Source organism: Ranitomeya variabilis, chromosome 7 (assembly GCF_051348905.1).
Source record: "Ranitomeya variabilis isolate aRanVar5 chromosome 7, aRanVar5.hap1, whole genome shotgun sequence".
NCBI lineage: Eukaryota > Metazoa > Chordata > Amphibia > Anura > Dendrobatidae > Ranitomeya > Ranitomeya variabilis.
The window spans coordinates 151,458,390-151,477,528 of NC_135238.1; the positions used below are offsets into that span (position 1 = coordinate 151,458,390).

A 19,139-nucleotide genomic window follows, 5' to 3' on the forward strand; every position below is an offset into this window, starting at 1 on the left:
TACTCAGGAAAAATTGTGCAACAAATTTTAAGATCCATTTTATCCTGTTGCCCATGTGAAAATGAAAAAATTGAGGCTAAAAGAAATTTTGTGTGAAAAAAAAGTACTTTTTCATTTTTACGGATCAATTTGTGAAGCACCTGAGGGTTTAAAGTGCTCACTATGCTTCTAGATAAGTTCCTTGGGGGGTCTAGTTTCCAAAATGGGGTCACTTGTGGGGGAGCTCCAATGTTTAGGCACACGGGGGCTCTCCAAACGCGACATGGTGTCCGCTAAAGATTGGAGCCAATTTTTCATTGAAAAAGTCAAATGGCGCTCCTTCCCTTCCGAGCCCTGCCGTGCGCCCAAACAGTGGTTTACCCCCACATATGAGGTATCAGCGTACTCAGGACAAATTGGACAACAACGTTCGTGGTCCAGTTTCTCCTTTTATCCTTGGGAAAATAAAAAAAATTCGCTAAAAGATCATTTTTGTGACTAAAAAGTTAAATGTTCATTTTTTCCTTCCATGTTGCTTCTGCTGCTGTGAAACACCTGAAGGGTTAATAAACTTCTTGAATGTGGTTTTGAGCACCTTGAGGGGTGCAGTTTTTAGAATGGTGTCACTTTGGGTATTTTCAGCCATATAGAACCCTCAAACTGACTTCAAATGTGAGGTGGTCCCTAAAAAAAATGGTTTTGTAAATTTTGTTGTAAAAATGAGAAATCACTGGTCAAATTTTAACCCTTATAACTTCCTAGCAAAAAAAAAATTTGTTTCCAAAATTGTGCTGATGTAAAGTAGACATGTGGGAAATGTTATTTATTAACTATTTTGTGTCACATAACTCTCTGGTTTAACAGAATAAAAATTCAAAATGTGAAAATTGCGAAATTTTCAAAATTTTCGCCAAATTTCCATTTTTTTCACAAATAAACTAAAAAAATTATCGACCTAAATTTACCACTAACATGAAGCCCAATATGTCACGAAAAAACAATCTCAGAATCGCTAGGATCCGTTGAAGCGTTCCTGAGTTATTACCTCATAAAGGGACACTGGTCAGAATTTCAAAAAACGGCAAGGTCATTAAGGCCAAAATAGGCTGGGTCATGAAGGGGTTAATTAATTATCTGCTGGTCAAATAAATATTATTGGGACTATAGGTTTATGAAAATGTCAATAAAAGAGAATAAATATTATTGGGACTATAAATAAAATAATACACTTTGATACACTATGATTTTGGTTTGTTATCTATCTAATATATAATTGCCTAGAATACTACTTCCTGCAATTTGTGCCAACTTCCGTGGCTTTGTCTGGAGCTAATGTCCGGAGATAATGTCCGGAGATAATGTCCGAAGCTAATGTCCGGAGATAAGTGACGTCACCAGTGCCCTACACCCAGGCAGAGCACAGGGGCCCCAGGCAGCATATGGGGCCCCAGGCAGAGCACAGTGGCCCCAGGCAGAGCACAGGGGCCCCAGGCAGAGCACAGTGGCCCCAGGCAGAGCACAGGGGCCCCAGGCAGCATATGGGGCCCCAGGCAGAGCACAGGGGCCCCAGGCAGAGCACAGGGGCCCCAGGCAGCATATGGGGCTCCAGGCAGAGCACAGTGGCCCCAGGCAGAGCACAGGGGCCCCAGGCAGAACATGGGGCCCCAGGCAGAGCACAGGGGCCCCAGGCAGAGCACAGGGGCCCCAGGCAGAGCACAGGGGCCCCAGGCAGAGCACAGGGGCCCCAGGCAGAGCACAGGGGCCCCAGGCAGCATATGGGGCCCCAGGCAGAGCACAGTGGCCCCAGGCAGAGCACAGGGGCCCCAGGCAGAACATGGGGCCCCAGGCAGAGCACAGGGGCCCCAGGCAGCATATGGGGCCCCAGGCAGAGCACAGTGGCCCCAGGCAGAGCACAGGGGCCCCAGGCAGCATATGGGGCCCCAGGCAGAGCACAGTGGTCCCAGGAAGAGCACAGGGGCCCCAGGCAGCTTATGGGGCCCCAGGCAGAGCACAGTGGCCCCAGGCAGAACATGGGGCCCCAGGCAGAGCACAGTGGCCCCAGGCAGAGCACGGGGCCCCAGGCAGAACATGGGGCCCCAGGCAGAGCACAGGGGCCCCAGGCAGAGCACAGGGGCCCCAGGCAGAGCACAGGGGCCCCAGGCAGAGCACAGGGGCCCCAGGCAGCATATGGGGCCCCAGGCAGCATATGGGGCCCCAGGCAGAGCACAGTGGCCCCAGGAAGAGCACACACCAAATCGGAGTCCGAGGGGCCCCGCCAACCAAATCGGAGGCCGAGGGGCCCCGCCAACCAAATCGGAGGCCGAGGAGCCCCGCCCACCAAATCGAAGGCCGAGCGGCCCCGCCCACCAAAGCGGAGGCCGAGGGGCCCAGCCCCGCCCACCAAATCGGAGGCCGAGGGGCCCCGACCACCACATCGGAGGCCGAGGGGCCCCGCCCACCAAATCGGAGGCCGAGGGTCCCCGCTCACCAAATCGGAGGCCGAGGGGCCCCGCCTACCAAATCGGAGGCCGAGGGTCCCCGCCCACCAAATCGGAGGCCGAGGGTCCCCGCCCACCAAATCGGAGGCAGAGGGGCCCCGCCCACCAAATCGGAGGCCGGGGGTCCCCGCCCTCCAAATCGGAGGCCGAGGGGTCCCGCCCACCACATCGGAGGCCGAGGGGCCCCGCCCACCAAATCGGAGGCCGAGGGGCCCCGCCCACCAAATCGGAGGCCGAGGGGCCCCGCCCACCAAATCGGAGGCCGAGGGTCCACACCATCCAAATCGGAGGCCGAGGGGCCCCGCCCACCAAATCGGAGGCCGACGGGCCCCACCCACCAAAGCGGAGGCCGAGGGTCCCCGCCCACCAAATCGGAGGCCGAGGAGCCCCGCCCACCAAATCGAAGGCCGAGCGGCCCCGCCCACCAAAGCGGAGGCCGAGGGGCCTGGCCCCGCCCACCAAAGCGGAGGCCGAGGGGCCCCACCCACCACATCGGAGGCCGAGGGGCCCCGCCCACCACATCGGAGGCCGAGGGGCCCCGCCCACCAAATCGGAGGCTGAGGGTCCCCGCCCACCAAATCGGAGGCCGAGGGGCCCCACCAACCAAATCGGAGGCCGAGGGGCCCCGCCAACCAAATCGGAGGCCGAGGGGCCCCGCCCACCAAATCGGAGGCCGAGGGTCCCCGCCCACCAAATCGGAGGCCGAGAGTCCCCGCCCACCAAATCGGAGGATAAGGGGCCCAGCCAACCAAATCGGAGGCCGAGGGGCCCCGCCAACCAAATCGGAGGCCGAGGAGCCCCGCCCAACAAATCGAAGGCCGAGCGGCCCCGCCCACCAAAGCGGAGGCCGAGGGGCCCGGCCCCGCCCACCAAAGCGGAGGCCGAGGGGCCCCGACCACCACATCGGAGGCCGAGGGGCCCCGCCCACCAAATCGGAGGCCGAGGGTCCCCGCCCACCAAATCGGAGACCGAGGGTCCCCGCCCACCACATCGGAGGCCGATGGGCCCCGCCCACCACATTGGAGGCCGATGGTCCCCGCCCACCAAATCGGAGGCCGAGGGTCCCCGCCCACCAAATCGGAGACCGAGGGTCCCCGCCCACCACATCGGAGGCCGATGGGCCCCGCCCACCACATTGGAGGCCGAGGGGCCCCGCCCACCAAATCGGAGGCCGAGGGTCCACACCATCCAAATCGGAGGCCGAGGGGCCCCGCCCACCAAATCGGAGGCCGACAGGCCCCACCCACCAAAGCGGAGGCCGAGGGTCCCCGCCCACCAAATCGGAGGCCGAGGAGCCCCGCCCACCAAATCGAAGGCCGAGCGGCCCCGCCCACCAAAGCGGAGGCCGAGGGGCCTGGCCCCGCCCACCAAATCGGAGGCCGAGGGTCCCCGCCCACCAAAGCGGAGGCCGAGGGGCCCAGCCCCACCCACCAAAGCGGAGGCCGAGGGGCCCCGCCCACCAAATCGGAGGCCGAGGGTCCCCGCCCACCAAATTGGAGGCCGAGGGTCCCCGCCCACCAAATCGGAGGCTGAGGGTCCCCGCCCACCAAATCGGAGGCCTAGGGCCCCACCAACCAAATCGGAGGCCGAGGGGCCCCGCCAACCAAAGCGGAGGCCGAGGGTCCCCGCACACCAAATCGGACGCAGAGGGACCCCACCCACCAAATCGGAGGCCGAGGAGCCCCGCCCACCAAAGCAGAGGCCGAGGGTCCCCTACCACCAAATCGGAGGCCGAGGGTCCCCGCCCACCAAATTGGAGGCCGAGGGTCCCCGCCCACCAAATCGGAGGCCGAGGGTCCCCGCCCACCAAATCGGAGGCCGAGAGTCCCCGCCCACCAAATCGGAGGCCGAGGGGCCCCGCCAACCAAATCGGAGGCCGAGGGGCCCCGCCAACCAAATCGGAGGCCGAGGAGCCCCGCCCACCAAATCGAAGGCCGAGCGGCCCCGCCCACCAAAGCGGAGGCCGAGGGGCCCGGCCCCACCCACCAAAGCGGAGGCCGAGGGGCCCCGCCCACCACATCGGAGGCCGAGGGGCCCCGCCCACCAAATCGGAGGCCGAGGGTCCCCACCCACCAAATCGGAGGCCGAGGGTCCCCGCCCACCAAATCAGAGGCCGAGGGTCCCCGCCCACCAAATCGGAGGCCGAGGGTCCCCGCCCACCAAATCGGAGGCCGAGGGTCCCCGCCCACCAAATCGGAGGCCGAGGGGCCCCGCCCACCAAATCGGAGGCCGAGGGTCCCCGCCCACCAAATCGGAGGATAAGGGGCCCCGCCCACCAAATCGGAGGCCGAGGGGCCCCACCAACCAAATCGGAGGCCGAGGAGCCCCGCCCACCAAATCGAAGGCCGAGCGGCCCCGCCCACCAAAACGGAGGCAGAGGGACCCCGCCCACCAAATCGGAGGCCGTGGGGCCCCGCCAACCAAATCGGAGGCCGAGGGTCCCCGCCCACCAAATTATTCTTACATTTGAATAAATAAAGTATATATGGATTCTAGACTCCCGATTCTTTAGAATCGGGCTGCCATCTAGTTTAATATACTTTGCTGTCACTTTGATAGCAGTTTATTATCAATTTGTTGGGATCGTATCAGTAATCAATTTAATACATTTTATACTCACTACAGTATCCGTATGATGTCTATTTATCACACTTTATGCGATTTTAATTAATTATCTGCTGGTCAAATAAATATTATTGGGACTATAGGTTTATGAAAATGTCAATAAAAGAGAATAAATATTATTGGGACTATAAATAAAATAATACACTTTGATACACTATGATTTTGGTTTGTTATCTATTTAATATACTTTGCTGTCACTTTGATAGCAGTTTATTATCAATTTGTTGGAATCGTATCAGTAATCAATTTAATACATTTTATACTCACTACGGTATCCGTATGATGCCTATTTAACACTGCTTGTGTGGAATGTTTGTATCTCCAACACAGAAAGCCTGGCTGTCTAGTTAGTGGTCAGTACAGATACATTTTAACAGCTGCTAGCAAGTGGAATGTTTGTATCTCCAACACAGAAACTCTTAGCAGCTGTTAGCAATTATAGTACTAGAATCATTCAAGCTCACAGCAGAATAATACTGTAGAAACACAGCCTCACTCTCCCTATCAGCGGATTATCAAATAAGACTACTCTTAATACAGCATATAAACAACTAATATAAAACAATTACTGGGATAACATTCACTGCATTAACAAATTAAACTATATCAAAAGGGGACAGCCAGACAAGGAGGACAGCTGGCTGACAGGGAGGGGTGGAGGGGTTACACACTTTGATACACTTTGATAGGGGCGTGACCACCTGTCAAATTGAGTTTGATGAGTAATACCTCTGCTACACTACTCGCAAACCACCCAGTCCACGTCTCAGGATGACCTCCTCTGTATCAGCGCCGAAGCCGATGCAAGTCGATCGGCTCAGAATTTCAGAACAAAGTCGCCAGGAGAGACGCACTCAAGGTCTTTGCATCTACTGTGGGAGTGCCTCCCATCTTCTTTGTGCCTGTCCGGAGCAGCTGGAAAACTCCTCCGCCTAGGTCAGGTAAGAGTGGCCTCCCTAAATGAATGTGATACCTCTCTACCCCTCACTCTGTCTTGTTGCATGCTTCTGGTAAACACTTTTCCTTACTAGCCTATGTTGATTTGGGCGCCGCGGGGAATTTTATTAGGTTAGAGGAGGTTGTTAAATTTTCTGTCCCTGTTAGGACCTTAGAAAAACCCCTCTTCCTCACTTCCGTGGATGGCAAGCCCCTGCAAGAGACTATAACTTAGGTTACGCAGGTGGTTGAGCTTCACGTAGGGGCCCTGCATAAGGAAAAGATTGCGTTTTTTGTTTTAGCTAGTATTTCCCATCCAGTTCTTTTCAGTCTTCCTTGGTTGCGGACCCACGAGCCTACCTTAGATTGGCATAATGGTAATATTCTGCGTTGGGGGGATTCCTGTTGGGCTCAGTGTCTACTGCCGGTACGTCCTGTTGGTGTTCAATGTTCCCCCTCTATTCCTTCTGGATTGCCCTCGGTTTACAGTTCTTTTTCGGATGTCTTCGACAAGAAGGAGGCGGAGAATCTTCCTCCGCATTGACCCTACGACTGCCCAATTGATCTCGTTCCTGGTACTGCGCCACTTAGAGGAAGAATCTATCCTCTCTCTCCCGCAGAGACTAAAGCCATGTTGGAATGTGTTCAAAAGAATCTCGCCAGAGGCTTCATTCGGAAATCATCTTCTCCTGCCGGGGCAGGTTTCTTTTTCGTTAAGAAAAAGGATGGCTCTCTTCGCCCATGCATTGATTATAGAGGCCTAAACAACATTACGGTGAAGAATAAATACCCGTTGCCACTTATCCCAGAGCTGTTTGATCGCCTGAGGGGAGCACGAATATTTACCAAGCTTGATCTTCGAGGAGCCTATAACTTGGTTTGTATCCACGCAGGAGATGAGTGGAAGATGGCATTCAACACCCACGACGGTCACTATGAATATTTGGTCATGCCTTTTGGTCTCTGTAATGCTCCTGCAGCGTTCCAAGAATTTGTGAACGATGTGTTCCGAGACTGCCTCTATTCTAGTGTCGTAGTCTATCTGGACGACATCCTCGTCTTCTCTCCTGATCTATCCACTCATCGGCGTGTTGTTCGTCTGGTTCTACAACGACTAAGGGAGAATCATCTCTTTGCTAAGATTGAGAAGTGTGTCTTTGAGCAGTCTTCAGTACCCTTCCTCGGTTTTACAGTCTCGAAGTCTGGCATGAGGATGGATCCAGCAAAGGTGTCTGCCGTATTCAACTGGCCATGTCCCCTTGGAGTGAAGGCCATTCAATGTTTTCTTGGCTTTGCCAATTATTATAGGCAATTTATTCCTCATTTCTCCTCCTTGACCAGACCAATCTCTGCTCTTACCCGCAAAGGTGTCGATCCCAATCACTGACCCTCGGAAGCAGAGGTCGCCTTTCAAACCCTGAAACAAGAATTTGCTGCAGCCCGGTGCTCCATCGTCCAGATGCCAATAAACCATTTATTCTCGAGGTTGATGCATCTTCCGTTGGAGCTGGGGCAGTCCTTTTACAAAGATCTATCTCTGGTCGTTTAGTCACCTGTGGCTTCTTCTCTAAGTCCTTCTCCCCTTCAGAAAGCAATTATTCCATAGGTGACAAGGAACGGTTATCCATTAAGCTGGCTTTGGAGGAGTGGCGTAATCTTCTCGAAGGGGCCGTTAATCCCTTCATCATTTTTGCAGATCACAAAAATTTGGCTTATGTTCAGTCTGCCCAAAGGCTTAACCCTCGGCAAGCCAGATGGGTCCTTGTTCTTTGGACGTTTTGACTTTGAGCTCCACTTTCGTCCAGGTGATAAGAACATCAGAGCTGATGCCCTCTCTAGGTCCTTCCAGCCTCTGGATGAAGTGGAGAATCTGGCGCATATTATTGAGCCAGCTAGGTTCATTTCCGTGGCTCCTTTAAATGTAATCACTCCTCCTCCTGGAAAAACCTTCGTGACAGATTGTGACAAGGTGAGAGTCTTGCGTTGGGGTCATTCCTCCAAGTTTGCCGGACACGCAGGAAGCAAGAAGACACTCTCTTATTTCTCACCATTATTGGTGGCCATCTCTTCGCCAAGATATCCTTGATTTCATCGCTTCCTGCTCTTCTTGCGCCAGAAACAAAGTTCCTTGGCAACTACCTTCTGGACTTCTGCATCCACTTTCTGTGCCTACAGTTCCTCGGTGCCATATTGTTATGGACTTTATCACTGCTTTGCCTCACTCCTCGAATTGCTCCATTATCTTGGTAGTAGTGGATAGGTTTTCCAAGATGGCTCACTTCGTTTCCCTGCTAGGACTGCCTTCTGCCCCCGAGTTGGCAAAGATCTTCATACACCATGACTTCCGACTTCACGTCTTCCCACAGCATATTGTGTCTGACCGAGGAGTCCAGTTCACCTCTTGTGTTTGGAGGTCTCTTTGCGGTTTAATGGAAGTGACTCTGGATTTCTCCTCTGCCTATCATCCTCAATCCAATGGTCAGGTTGAGCATGTTAATCAAGTTCTCACATCTTATCTTCGGCATTTCTCCAATGCTCACCCGAATGATTGGGTTTCTCTTCTCCCATGGGCAGAGTTCGCCTACAACAATCACCCTAGTGAATCCTCTACTAAATCTCCTTTTTTTGTGGTCTTTGGGCAACATCTCGGTATTCCCCCATACCTCAGGCGTACCGGCGGCGGACTCTTTGTCCTTGGAATTCTCTAAAGTTTGGCAAGAGACTAAAGAGGCTCTTGAAAGGCCTAGTAGCAGAATGAAAAGCTACGCTGACAAGAGACGCCTAGACGCTCCTCCATATCAATCGGGAGATAAAGTCTGGCTCTCTTCTTGCTACATTAGACTTAAGATTCCCTCTCAGAAAGCTTGGTCCACGCTACATTGGTCCTTTTGAGATTTCCAGTCGTATTAATGATGTAGCCTACAAGTTAAAGCTGCCTGTGCTTCGTTGCGAATCCCCAATGCTTTTATTGTGTCGCTCCTTAAACCCGCAGTCTTTAATCACTTTCATTCTTCTCAGTCTCATTCTCCTCTATCCACCATTTCTGATGGTATATTTGAGGTTGAGGATATTCTAGCCAAAAACACAGTTAGGGGAGAACTTTATATTTAATTGATTGGAAGGGATTCGGTCCTGAGGAGAGATCGTGGGAACCCCGGGAAAACATCAATGCTCCTCTAATCTTGAGGAGGTTCCTCTCCAGCATTAAAAAGAGGGGGTACTGTCACGCTCTTCGATACATACCTGTCCAGCCGGCGCGCTCCCGATGTGGTTCCTCGCTGCATTCCGCCCGGCTTCTCGGGCTCACGGCACTTCGCGCATGCGCCGTAGCGCCTCTTCTGCCGCCAGGGGTTCTGGGAGGTCGTGACCTGGTGGCTCCGCCCCAATATGGCGGCTCCCACCCGGTATTTCTGTTCGGCGTTTACCCAGGTAAGATGCCTGTGTATCTTTGTCATAGCGGCGTCTGCTTATCCCAGGTTTTTCTCTACATCCTCAGGCCCCGTGCCTCTGCTACTTTCCCTCGCTAGTCCTGTGCCATTTCCTTTTCCCCTAGCCTGGTTAACTTGTCCCTTTCACTTCCTTGCCTCATCCTTGCCCTGTCCTTTTTGTCTTCCCTGTGACTCTGCAGCCCGTTAGCATACCCGCCGTTTACTATTTGTTTCTTCCTTCCCAGCTCCCAGCTTCCAGCAGCCACCCTCAGTTCCCTATTCCTCCTTGTTTCCTGTTACCGCCTATCTTCGTTTTTTGCCCCAGTCATCGCTTTGGCTCTGGCAGTTGTGGTTCCATCCCCCTTGGGCATGCACCTAACACTCCCTGTATAGGGGGTGGATCCATCTGGTTCGCTCATCCTCAGGGGCTCTGGAGCCACGACCCAGAGGGTCCACTTTCGGGTTTCTTCCCTTAGTTTCTCATTCGTGACAGCTTAGCACTTGTTGGCCCTTTTGCCTTCACTCTGCGGTCCAGCTCACCCCAAACCATCTCGATTAGGTTCAGGTCTGGTGACTGTGGAGGCCAGGTCATCTGACTCAGCACCCCATCACTCTCCTTCTTGGTCAAATAGCCCATACACAGCCTGGAGGTGTGTTTGGGGTCATTGTCCTGTTGAAAAGTAAATGATGGTCCAACTAAACGCAAACCGGATGGAATAGCATGCCGCTGCAAGATGCTGTGGTAGCCATGCTGGTTCAGCATGCCTTCAGTTTTGAATAAATCCCCAACAGTGTCACCAGCAAAGCACCCCCACACCATCACACTTCCTCCTCCATGCTTCACGGTGGGAACCAGGCATGTAGAGTCCATCCGTTCACTTTTTCTGCGTTGCACAAAGACACGGTGGTTGGAACCAAAGATCTCAAATTTGGACTCATCAGACCAAAGTACAGATTTCCACTGGTCTAATGTCCATTCCTTATGTTCTTTAGCCCAAACAAGTCTCTTCTGCTTGTTGCCTGTCCTTAGCAGTGGTTTCCTAGTAGCTATTTTACCATTAAGGCCTGGTGCACAAAGTCTCCTCTTAACAGTTGTTATAGAGAGGTGTCTGCTGCTAGAACTCTGTGTGGCATTGACCTGGTCTCTAATCTGAGTTGCTGTTAACCTGCGATTTCTGAAGCTGGTGACTCAGATAAACTTATACTCAGAAGCAGAGGTGACTCTTGGTCTTCCTTTCCTGGGGCAGTCCTCATGTGAGACAGTTTCTTTGTAGCGCTTGATGGTTTTTGCCACGGCACTTGGGGACACTTTCAAAGTTTTCCCAATTTTTCGGACTGACTGACCTTCATTTCTTAAAGTAATGATGGCCACTTGTTTTTCTTTACTTAGCTGCTTTTTTCTTGCCATAATACAAATTCTAACAGTCTATTCAGTAGGACTATCAGCTGTGTATCCACCAGACTTCTGCAGAACACAACTGATGGTCCCAACCCCATTTATAAGGCAAAAAATCCCACTTATTCAACCTGACAGGGCACACCTGTGAAGTGAAAACCATTCCTGGTGACTACCTCTCGAAGCTCATCAAGAGAATGCCAAGAGTGTGCAAAGCAGTCATCAAAGCAAAAGGTGGCTACTTTTTAAGAACCTGGAATATAAGACATAATTTCAGTTGTTTCACACTTTTTTGTTAAGTATATAATTCCACATGTGTTAATTCATAGTTTTGATGCCCTCAGTGTGAATGTACAATTTATATAGTCATGAAAATACAGAAAAATCTTTAAATCAGAAGGTGTGTCTAAACTTTTGGTCTGTACTTCATATAGTTAACATATTAATGAATAATAAAGCTGTGCTAATCAGAGACCACTTACGTATCAGACAGAAGCCTACCTGATCTCTTCCTCTTTTTCAGTTGTTAGCTCCATAACCGTTTTCTTCAATTCTAGGCCCATCTAACAAAAACATACAAAACTACAATTAAAGGAAGGTGGGTTACAAGATACAAGTCTAAGGGTATGTGCACACGTTCAGGATTTCTTGCAGAAATTTCCTGAAGAAAACCGGAAATTTTCTGCAAGAAATCCGCATTTTTTTTTTTGCGGTTTTTTTCCGTTTTTTTTGCGTTTTTTTAACATTCTGCAAGCGTAATTAGCTTGCAGAATGCTAAAGTTTTCCAAGCGATCTGTAGCATCGCTTGGAAAACTGACTGACAAGTTGGTCACACTTGTCAAACATAGCGTTTGACAAGTGTGACCAACTTGTTACTATAGATGCTGCTTTTGCAGCATCTATAGTAAAAGATAGAACGTTTAAAAATAATAAAAAAAATAAAAAAAATGCTTATACTCACCCGCAGACATCAGATCTCCTCACCGGCGTCCATTCCTATAGCTGATGTGTGCGCGCAGGGCCTTCCATGACGTCACGGTCACGTGAGCGGTCTCGACCAATCACAGGACAGTGACGTCATTCGGCAAGGTCCTTCTCCGCACACCAGCTACAGGAACCAGCCAGCGTGCAGCACAGAGGCGGGAACACTGCGCTGGACATCGAGGGTGAGTATAGGACTGTTTTTTATTTTATTTCTTATTTTTTGACCACTTATATGGTGCCCAGTGCGTGGAGGAGAGTCTCCTCTCCTCCACCCTGGGTACCAACCGCACATAATCTGCTTACTTCCCGCATGGTGTGCACAGCCCCGTGCGGGAAGTAAGCAGATCAATGGACCCCTAGGTGTGCGGAATCCCCGCAATTCCGCATTTTTAATGAACATGTTGCTTTTTTTTCCGCTATGCGATTTTTTCGCGGAAAAAATCGCAACATTTGCACAAAAAATGCGGAATACCTTGTAAATAATAGGAGGCATATTGCGTTTTTTTCGCGTTTTTATCACGTTTTTATAGCGAAAAAACGCGAAAAAAACGCTAAAAATCCTGAACGTGTGCACATGGCCTAATACTAAGATTTTTTTTTTAAACAAAGTGGGTTAATATGGATTAGAAGTGAGGTCTCCATTTGGGAGTGGACATGCGATAGAGACTTACTCTATACAGCTGCTATAGGGGAATGGTGAAGACTGGCCAAGCCCTGGATGACATTGGTCTACTTGCGGTAGGACTCCCCTCTCTAGAATTGGCATGTTGTAAAAGAAGGCATGGAAGGAGAACAATTTTCATCCTAGGCTAGTGTAACACCCCAGGTAACTGGTTGTTACATTGATGTTGCCTTCCCTTCGGGGAGGGTAATATCATGCTTGGATGCAATGGAGTTCTCATTACCAGGTAAGGCACCCACACACAACACACTCCAAATCTAGACCAAAAGGGGGAGCTCAGGACCCGGATTCAGGGGAGCTTCACTTAGATCAGTTTTCCCCAACTCCGGTCCTCAAGAGCCACCAACAGGGTCATGCATTCAGGATTAGTATTGCACAGGTGATAATTGCATCACCCGGACAAGCAAGAATTCTATCACCTGTGCAATACTAAGGAAATCCTGAAAACATGACCTGTTGGTGGCTCTTGAGGACCGGAGTTGGGGAACACTGCCTTAGATATAGGCTTCCTGGTGTGGAGGAGGAGGGAGACAGTTGGTCCAGGGAGACCAAGGAGAGCAGATGTCAAGGAGAGATGCAGAGCAGACAGCAGAGCTGGCAGCCAGGATTGAGCTGCAGCTCCAGGAAGGATAGAGAACCCAAGTGAATGTGGTGGAGCTACAGAGGAAAGGAGCAGAGGAGAGATAAAGGGCTCTGAGGGGAACTGCGACCAGGCACCCTCAGGACCAGAGCGTAGAAACCGGGCACCGGGAGCCCGAGGCTTTAGTGGGACTCCAGGACACTTAGAAGAACCAGAGGGCTAAGAATTTTAAGTGATCGGCCCGCACCACACTTGAGACGCAGCAGCACCTGAAGAGCCTGGGGCATGATAGAGTCCCTGTAAAATGGCTCAAGCTGCCCGTCATGCAGGTACCTGTTCCAGGACAGGGGAAAAGAGGATTTTGCCAGTAAGCTTCAGGCAGCAGACACCTCATACAACAATGCAATGAAGAAAGGTTCACGGACCTCAACTGGGAAGGAGATTCTCCCATTGCCTCTGAGCCGGCCGGACCACAGGACACCTGTACCTGGTACCCTGGACTGCGGACTACGACCACCAGTAAACCAGGTAAAGACTTTACAACTTGTGTCCTCCATTTATTCGTCGGCATACAACATTCTTGCCACACACCTTGGGAGCCCTGAGGACCCCACTTCACCTGTGGGAAGCGTCACCATCCAGCCGCCATGCCATCATCAGAGGACCCCGTTGAGCGGCGTCGGTCCTTAATGACCGAGAACCACTTTTGGTGTCTAGAACAATAGACTTTATCATGAAAATTCCCCTTAAAGACCGTTCCCCTTTTAGTGAGCGCCCAGGGCCACGGACCGGGTCCCAGCCACTGTGACATCCCCTTTAAGACCGGACCCGGTACCGAGTACCCCACGGCCCTGGCGGGCGTTCCACTATGGGAGCCTCTCTTGCATCAATGCCCCCAAAAAGATTAATGGTTTAATAAATTTTATTGAAAATGTTCAAGTATTTAAGAGTTGTATAAAAATAAACACAGACCATGGGGAAAGGAAAGGAGAAAGAGAAGGGCAGTAGGGAGTGCATATATCGCCTAGATGCAGAGGTACACTTCTACAATCCACTTGTGTCCCCTTTTCGCTTTGGAATTAAGTGTGAAAACCAATATGATAGAGAAGATCAAAAGTCCGTCCAGTATGTGGCATCATCATCTGCTCTGGTCCTCAAGTGATTGATCTGATATGATTGCATGAAGGAGGGGCAGCAGTAAAGAAATAAGGGGATGGGTGGGAAACAGAGGAGCAGAGTGCGGAATACCCTTGCTTACTATCTCTTAGTGCATTGTTGAAAAAAATTTGTTTTTACTGCGGTTAGTATGGCCGGACCACTTTTGTTACTGTAAGATCCTTTTCACCTCATTATAATAATTTGCTTCTTCACACAGAGTCAATACATGGTATTGTTATCCATAACTATTTTACAGAATAGAATTGGGTAATTACACATTATGAATGGATTTACAAAAGAAATAAAGTCACAACCTTCGGTTCCAGCGATCGTGAAATGAAACCCCTCAGATCTTTATTGGGCTGTAAATGTCAAATTCAGGTCACAAACATATCTCACAAATAAGGAGCATCAGAAAATCTCAAGGTTTGGCATAACATACATATAAAATGGATCTCTATTGCAGCAATAAACTAATAAAGTCCATATCACTATGTAGCGCCCCCACTCTGCCGCAGGGCCGAGGGGTACCCGGTACCGGGCCTCCGGGCTTCTGCTCTGGGGTGGTCACGGTGGCTAGGCCCGGTTCGTGACCCTGCCGGTGGGAAGGCGACGTACAGTCAATAATGATGATAGAAGTAGTTAGTGGTAGCGGTAGTGAGGCTGTAGTGATGCGGTGTAGTGGTGCAGTGCAGCAAATAACGAGGACACCAGGTTGCAGTCTCTTTACCTCTTTACTGATGATCTCTGGGTCCTCAGTCCGGAGTCCAGATCACCAGGCTGCGCAAGTCCGGCCGGTCCAATGGCACCTCCAGAGTTCCCTTCACAGGTGGAAATCTGTGCCTTCCTTCTAGCGCTATGTGTTGTAGTCCTTCCTTGCTGTGCTTACAGAAAGTCCTCACAACTGTTGTGTCTGTTTCTTAAGTTCCCTCACAACTCGATTAGATGATCTTCTACTAATCTCCGTCCCTTCCTGATGTTGCGGTCAGGACGGCACCCGTTTGACGGGTAGGCTCGGAGCTCTTCCGGGACCCTAGAGTCGCCCCTCTCCACAAGTTGCCCCCCAAGACTGCATAGGTGATTAAGGTGAGACAGCCCGCCTGAGACTGACTGTCCTGCCGTAGATTCGAAGTATTGCCTGAAGCGGTCTATAGAAATACTTCCTTCGGCGTTCCGGCCACCGGTTGTTTGCGCCTCAGTAGGATGTTGCCTCGGTCTCACAGCACGACCCCTACTGGTATTCTCCTTCTGCTTTGATCTCGTTTCTCACTCAGCACAATCTATCTCGCTTCCAATCCCTTCTCGGGCACCGCCGCTATTCTGTGCAGGCACGGTCCCTTTACGTTCGCTCTAGTTGCCAAGCCCCTGTCAGGATCCCACCCCTGACAGGGACCCTACTGAATCTTCTCCCGCAACACCCTCTGCCACAAGGTGTTGCCTGGTTCCCATCCAGTCAGCTTTCTGTCTAACTTCCTGCCTGACCCCCAGTTTTACCTGTATGTGGAGAGTGGCCTAGTAAATAGAACCCTTAGCTCCCCCTGGAGGCCCGGCGGTGAAATGTATTGGTGTCTGTGATACCTGATCAGATGAACTCCTTCAGTGCCATTAGACGTACCATAGCTCCCCTAAGTGGCGGAGCCATAGTACTGCAACGACCAGGACTCTGGGGCGCTGCACTCCCCCCCGGTTAAATCCAGTACTCCGGGACTGGGAAGAAAACAACAATACAAGTTAGCAAAAAGACATACATTTAGTTGAGTGCAAATAACAATAAGTATACTTGAACAGAGCTTCCCTTTATGGGAGGTGAGGACACTTGAACGTTACAAACATGGTTAAATAACATAGCAACATGCTATAATTAACTCTTCTTACCCAACCGGGTATTCTACTTAGTACAAATTCTGGAACAATAATTTAACATTGCCTTTAACCCCTTCACCCCCAAGGGTGGTTTGCACGTTAATGACCGGGCCAATTTTTACAATTCTGACCACTGTCCCTTTAGGAGGTTATAACTCTGGAACGCTTCAACGGATCTTGGCGATTCTGACATTGTTTTCTCGTGACATATTGTACTTCATGATAGTGGTAAAATTTCTTCGATATAACTTGCGTTTATTTGTGAAAAAAACGGAAATTTGGCAAAAATTTTGAAAATTTTGCAATTTTCCAACTTTGAATTTTTATGCCCTTAAATCACAGACATATGTCACGCAAAATACTTAATAAGTAACATTTCCCACATGTCTACTTTACATCAGCACAATTTTGGAACCAAAATTTTTTTTTGTTAGGGAGTTATAAGGGTTAAAAGTTGACCAGAAATTTCTCATTTTTACAACACCATTTTTTTTTAGGGACCACATCTCATTTGAAGTCATTTTGAGGGGTCTGTATGATAGAAAATACCCAAGTGTGACACCATTCTAAAAACTTCACCCCTCAAGGTGCTCAAAACCACACTCAAGAAGTTTATTAACCCTTCAGGTGTTTCACAGGAATTTTTGGAATGTTTAAATAAAAATGAACATTTAATTTTTTTTCACACAAAATTTATTTCAGCTCCAATTTGTTTTATTTTACCAAGGGTAACAGGAGAAAATAGACTGCAAAAGTTGTTGTACAATTTGTCCTGAGTACGCTGATACCCCATATGTGGGTGTAAACCATTGTTTGGGCGCATGGCAGAGCTTGGAAGGGAAGGAGCGCCATTTGACTTTTCAATGCAAAATTGACTGGAATTGAGATGGGACGCCATGTTGCGTTTGGAGAGCCCCTGATGTGCCTAAACATTGAAACCCCCTACAAGTGACACCATTTTGGAAAGTAGACCCCCTAAGGAACTTATCTAGATGTGTGGTGAGCACTTTGACCCACCAAGTGCTTCACAGAAGTTTATAATGCAGAGCCGTAAAAATAAAAAATCATATTTTTTCACAAAAATGATCTTTTCGCCCCCAATTTTTTATTTTCCCAAGGGTAAGAGAAGAAATTGGTCCCCAAAAAATGTTGTGCAATTTGTCCTGAGTACGCAGATACCCCATATGTTGGGGTAAACCACTGTTTGGGCGCATGGCAGAGCTTGGAAGGGAAGGAGCGCCATTTGACTTTTCAATGCAAAATTGACTGGAATTGAGATGGGACGCCATGTTGCGTTTGGAGAGCCCCTGATGTGCCTAAACATTGAAACCCCCTACAAGTGACACCATTTTGGAAAGTAGACCCCCTAAGGAACTTATCTAGATGTGTGGTGAGCACTTTGACCCACCAAGTGCTTCACAGAAGTTTATAATGCAGAGCCGTAAAAATAAAAAATCATATTTTTTCACAAAAATGATCTTTTCGCCCCCAATTTTTTATTTTCCCAAGGGTAAGAGAAGAAATTGGTCCCCAAAAAATGTTGTGCAATTTGTCCTGAGTACGCAGATACCCCATATGTTGGGGTAAACCACTGTTTGGGCGCATGGCAGAGCTCGGAAGTGAAGGAGCGCCATTTGACTTTTCAATGCAAAATTGACTGGAATTGAGATGGGACGCCATGTTGCGTTTGGAGAGCCCCTGATGTGCCTAAACATTGAAACCTCCTACAAGTGACACCATTTTGGAAAGTAGACCCCCTAAGGAACTTATCTAGATGTGTGGTGAGCACTTTGACCCACCAAGTGCTTCACAGAAGTTTATAATGCAGAGCCGTAAAAATAAAAAATCATATTTTTTCACAAAAATGATCTTTTCGCCCCCAATTTTTTATTTTCCCAAGGGTAAGAGAAGAAATTGGTCCCCAAAAAATGTTGTGCAATTTGTCCTGAGTACGCAGATACCCCATATGTTGGGGTAAACCACTGTTTGGGCGCATGGCAGAGCTTGGAAGGGAAGGAGCGGCATTTGACTTTTCAATGCAAAATTGACTGGAATTGAGATGGGACGCCATGTTGCGTTTGGAGAGCCCCTGATGTGCCTAAACATTGAAACCCCCCACAAATGACACCATTTTGGAAATTAGACCCCCTAAGGAACTTATCTAGATGTGTTTTGAGAGCTTTGCACCCCCAAGTGTTTCACTACAGATTATAACGCAGAGCCGTGAAAATAAAAATTCTTTTTTTCACAAAAATGATTTTTTAGCCCCCAGCTTTTGTATTTTTACAAGAGTAACAGAATAAACTGGACCCCAAAAGTTGTTGTCCAATTTGTCCTGAGTACGCTGATACCCCATATATGGAGGGTAACCACTGTTTGGGCGCATGACAGAGCTCGGAAGGGAAGGAGCGCCATTTGGAATGCAGACTTAAATGGATTGGTCTGCAGGCGTCACGTTGCATTTGCAGAGCCCCTGATGTACCCAAACAGTACAAACCCCCCACAAGTGACCCCATTTTGGAAACTAGACCTCCCAAGGAACTTATCTAGATGTGTTGTGAGAACTTTGAACCCCCAAGTGTTTCACTACAGTTTGTAACGCAAAGCCGTGAAAATAAAAATTCTTTTTTTTTTCACAAAAATGATTTTTTAGCCCCCAGCTTTGTATTTTTACAAGGGTAACAGAATAAATTGGACCCTAAAAGTTGTTTTCCAATTTGTCCTGAGTACGCTGATACCCCCTATGTGGGGGGTAACCACTGTTTGGGCACATGACAGAGCTCGGAAGGGAAGGAGCGCCATTTGGAATGCAGACTTAAATGGATTGGTCTGCAGGCGTCACGTTGCATTTGCAGAGCCCCTGATGTACCCAAACAGTACAAACCCCCCACAAGTGACCCCATATTGGAAACTAGACCTCCCAAGGAACTTATCTAGATGTGTTGTGAGAACTTTGAACCCCCAAGTGTTTCACTACAGTTTGTAACGCAAAGCCGTGAAAATAAAAATT

General features: G+C 49.7%; 1 protein-coding gene across 3 annotated transcripts in view; it reads right to left on the reverse strand.

Moving 5' to 3' along the window:
* Positions 1 to 19,139, reverse strand: part of FLACC1 (flagellum associated containing coiled-coil domains 1) — a 194,640-nt gene that overhangs the window by 88,131 nt on the left and 87,370 nt on the right. For all 3 annotated transcript variants that reach the window (XM_077274743.1, XM_077274746.1, XM_077274744.1), the window contains one exon: positions 11,364 to 11,425. In XM_077274743.1, coding sequence (XP_077130858.1) covers positions 11,364 to 11,425 — 62 coding nt within the window. The remainder of the gene's footprint in view (positions 1 to 11,363; positions 11,426 to 19,139) is intronic.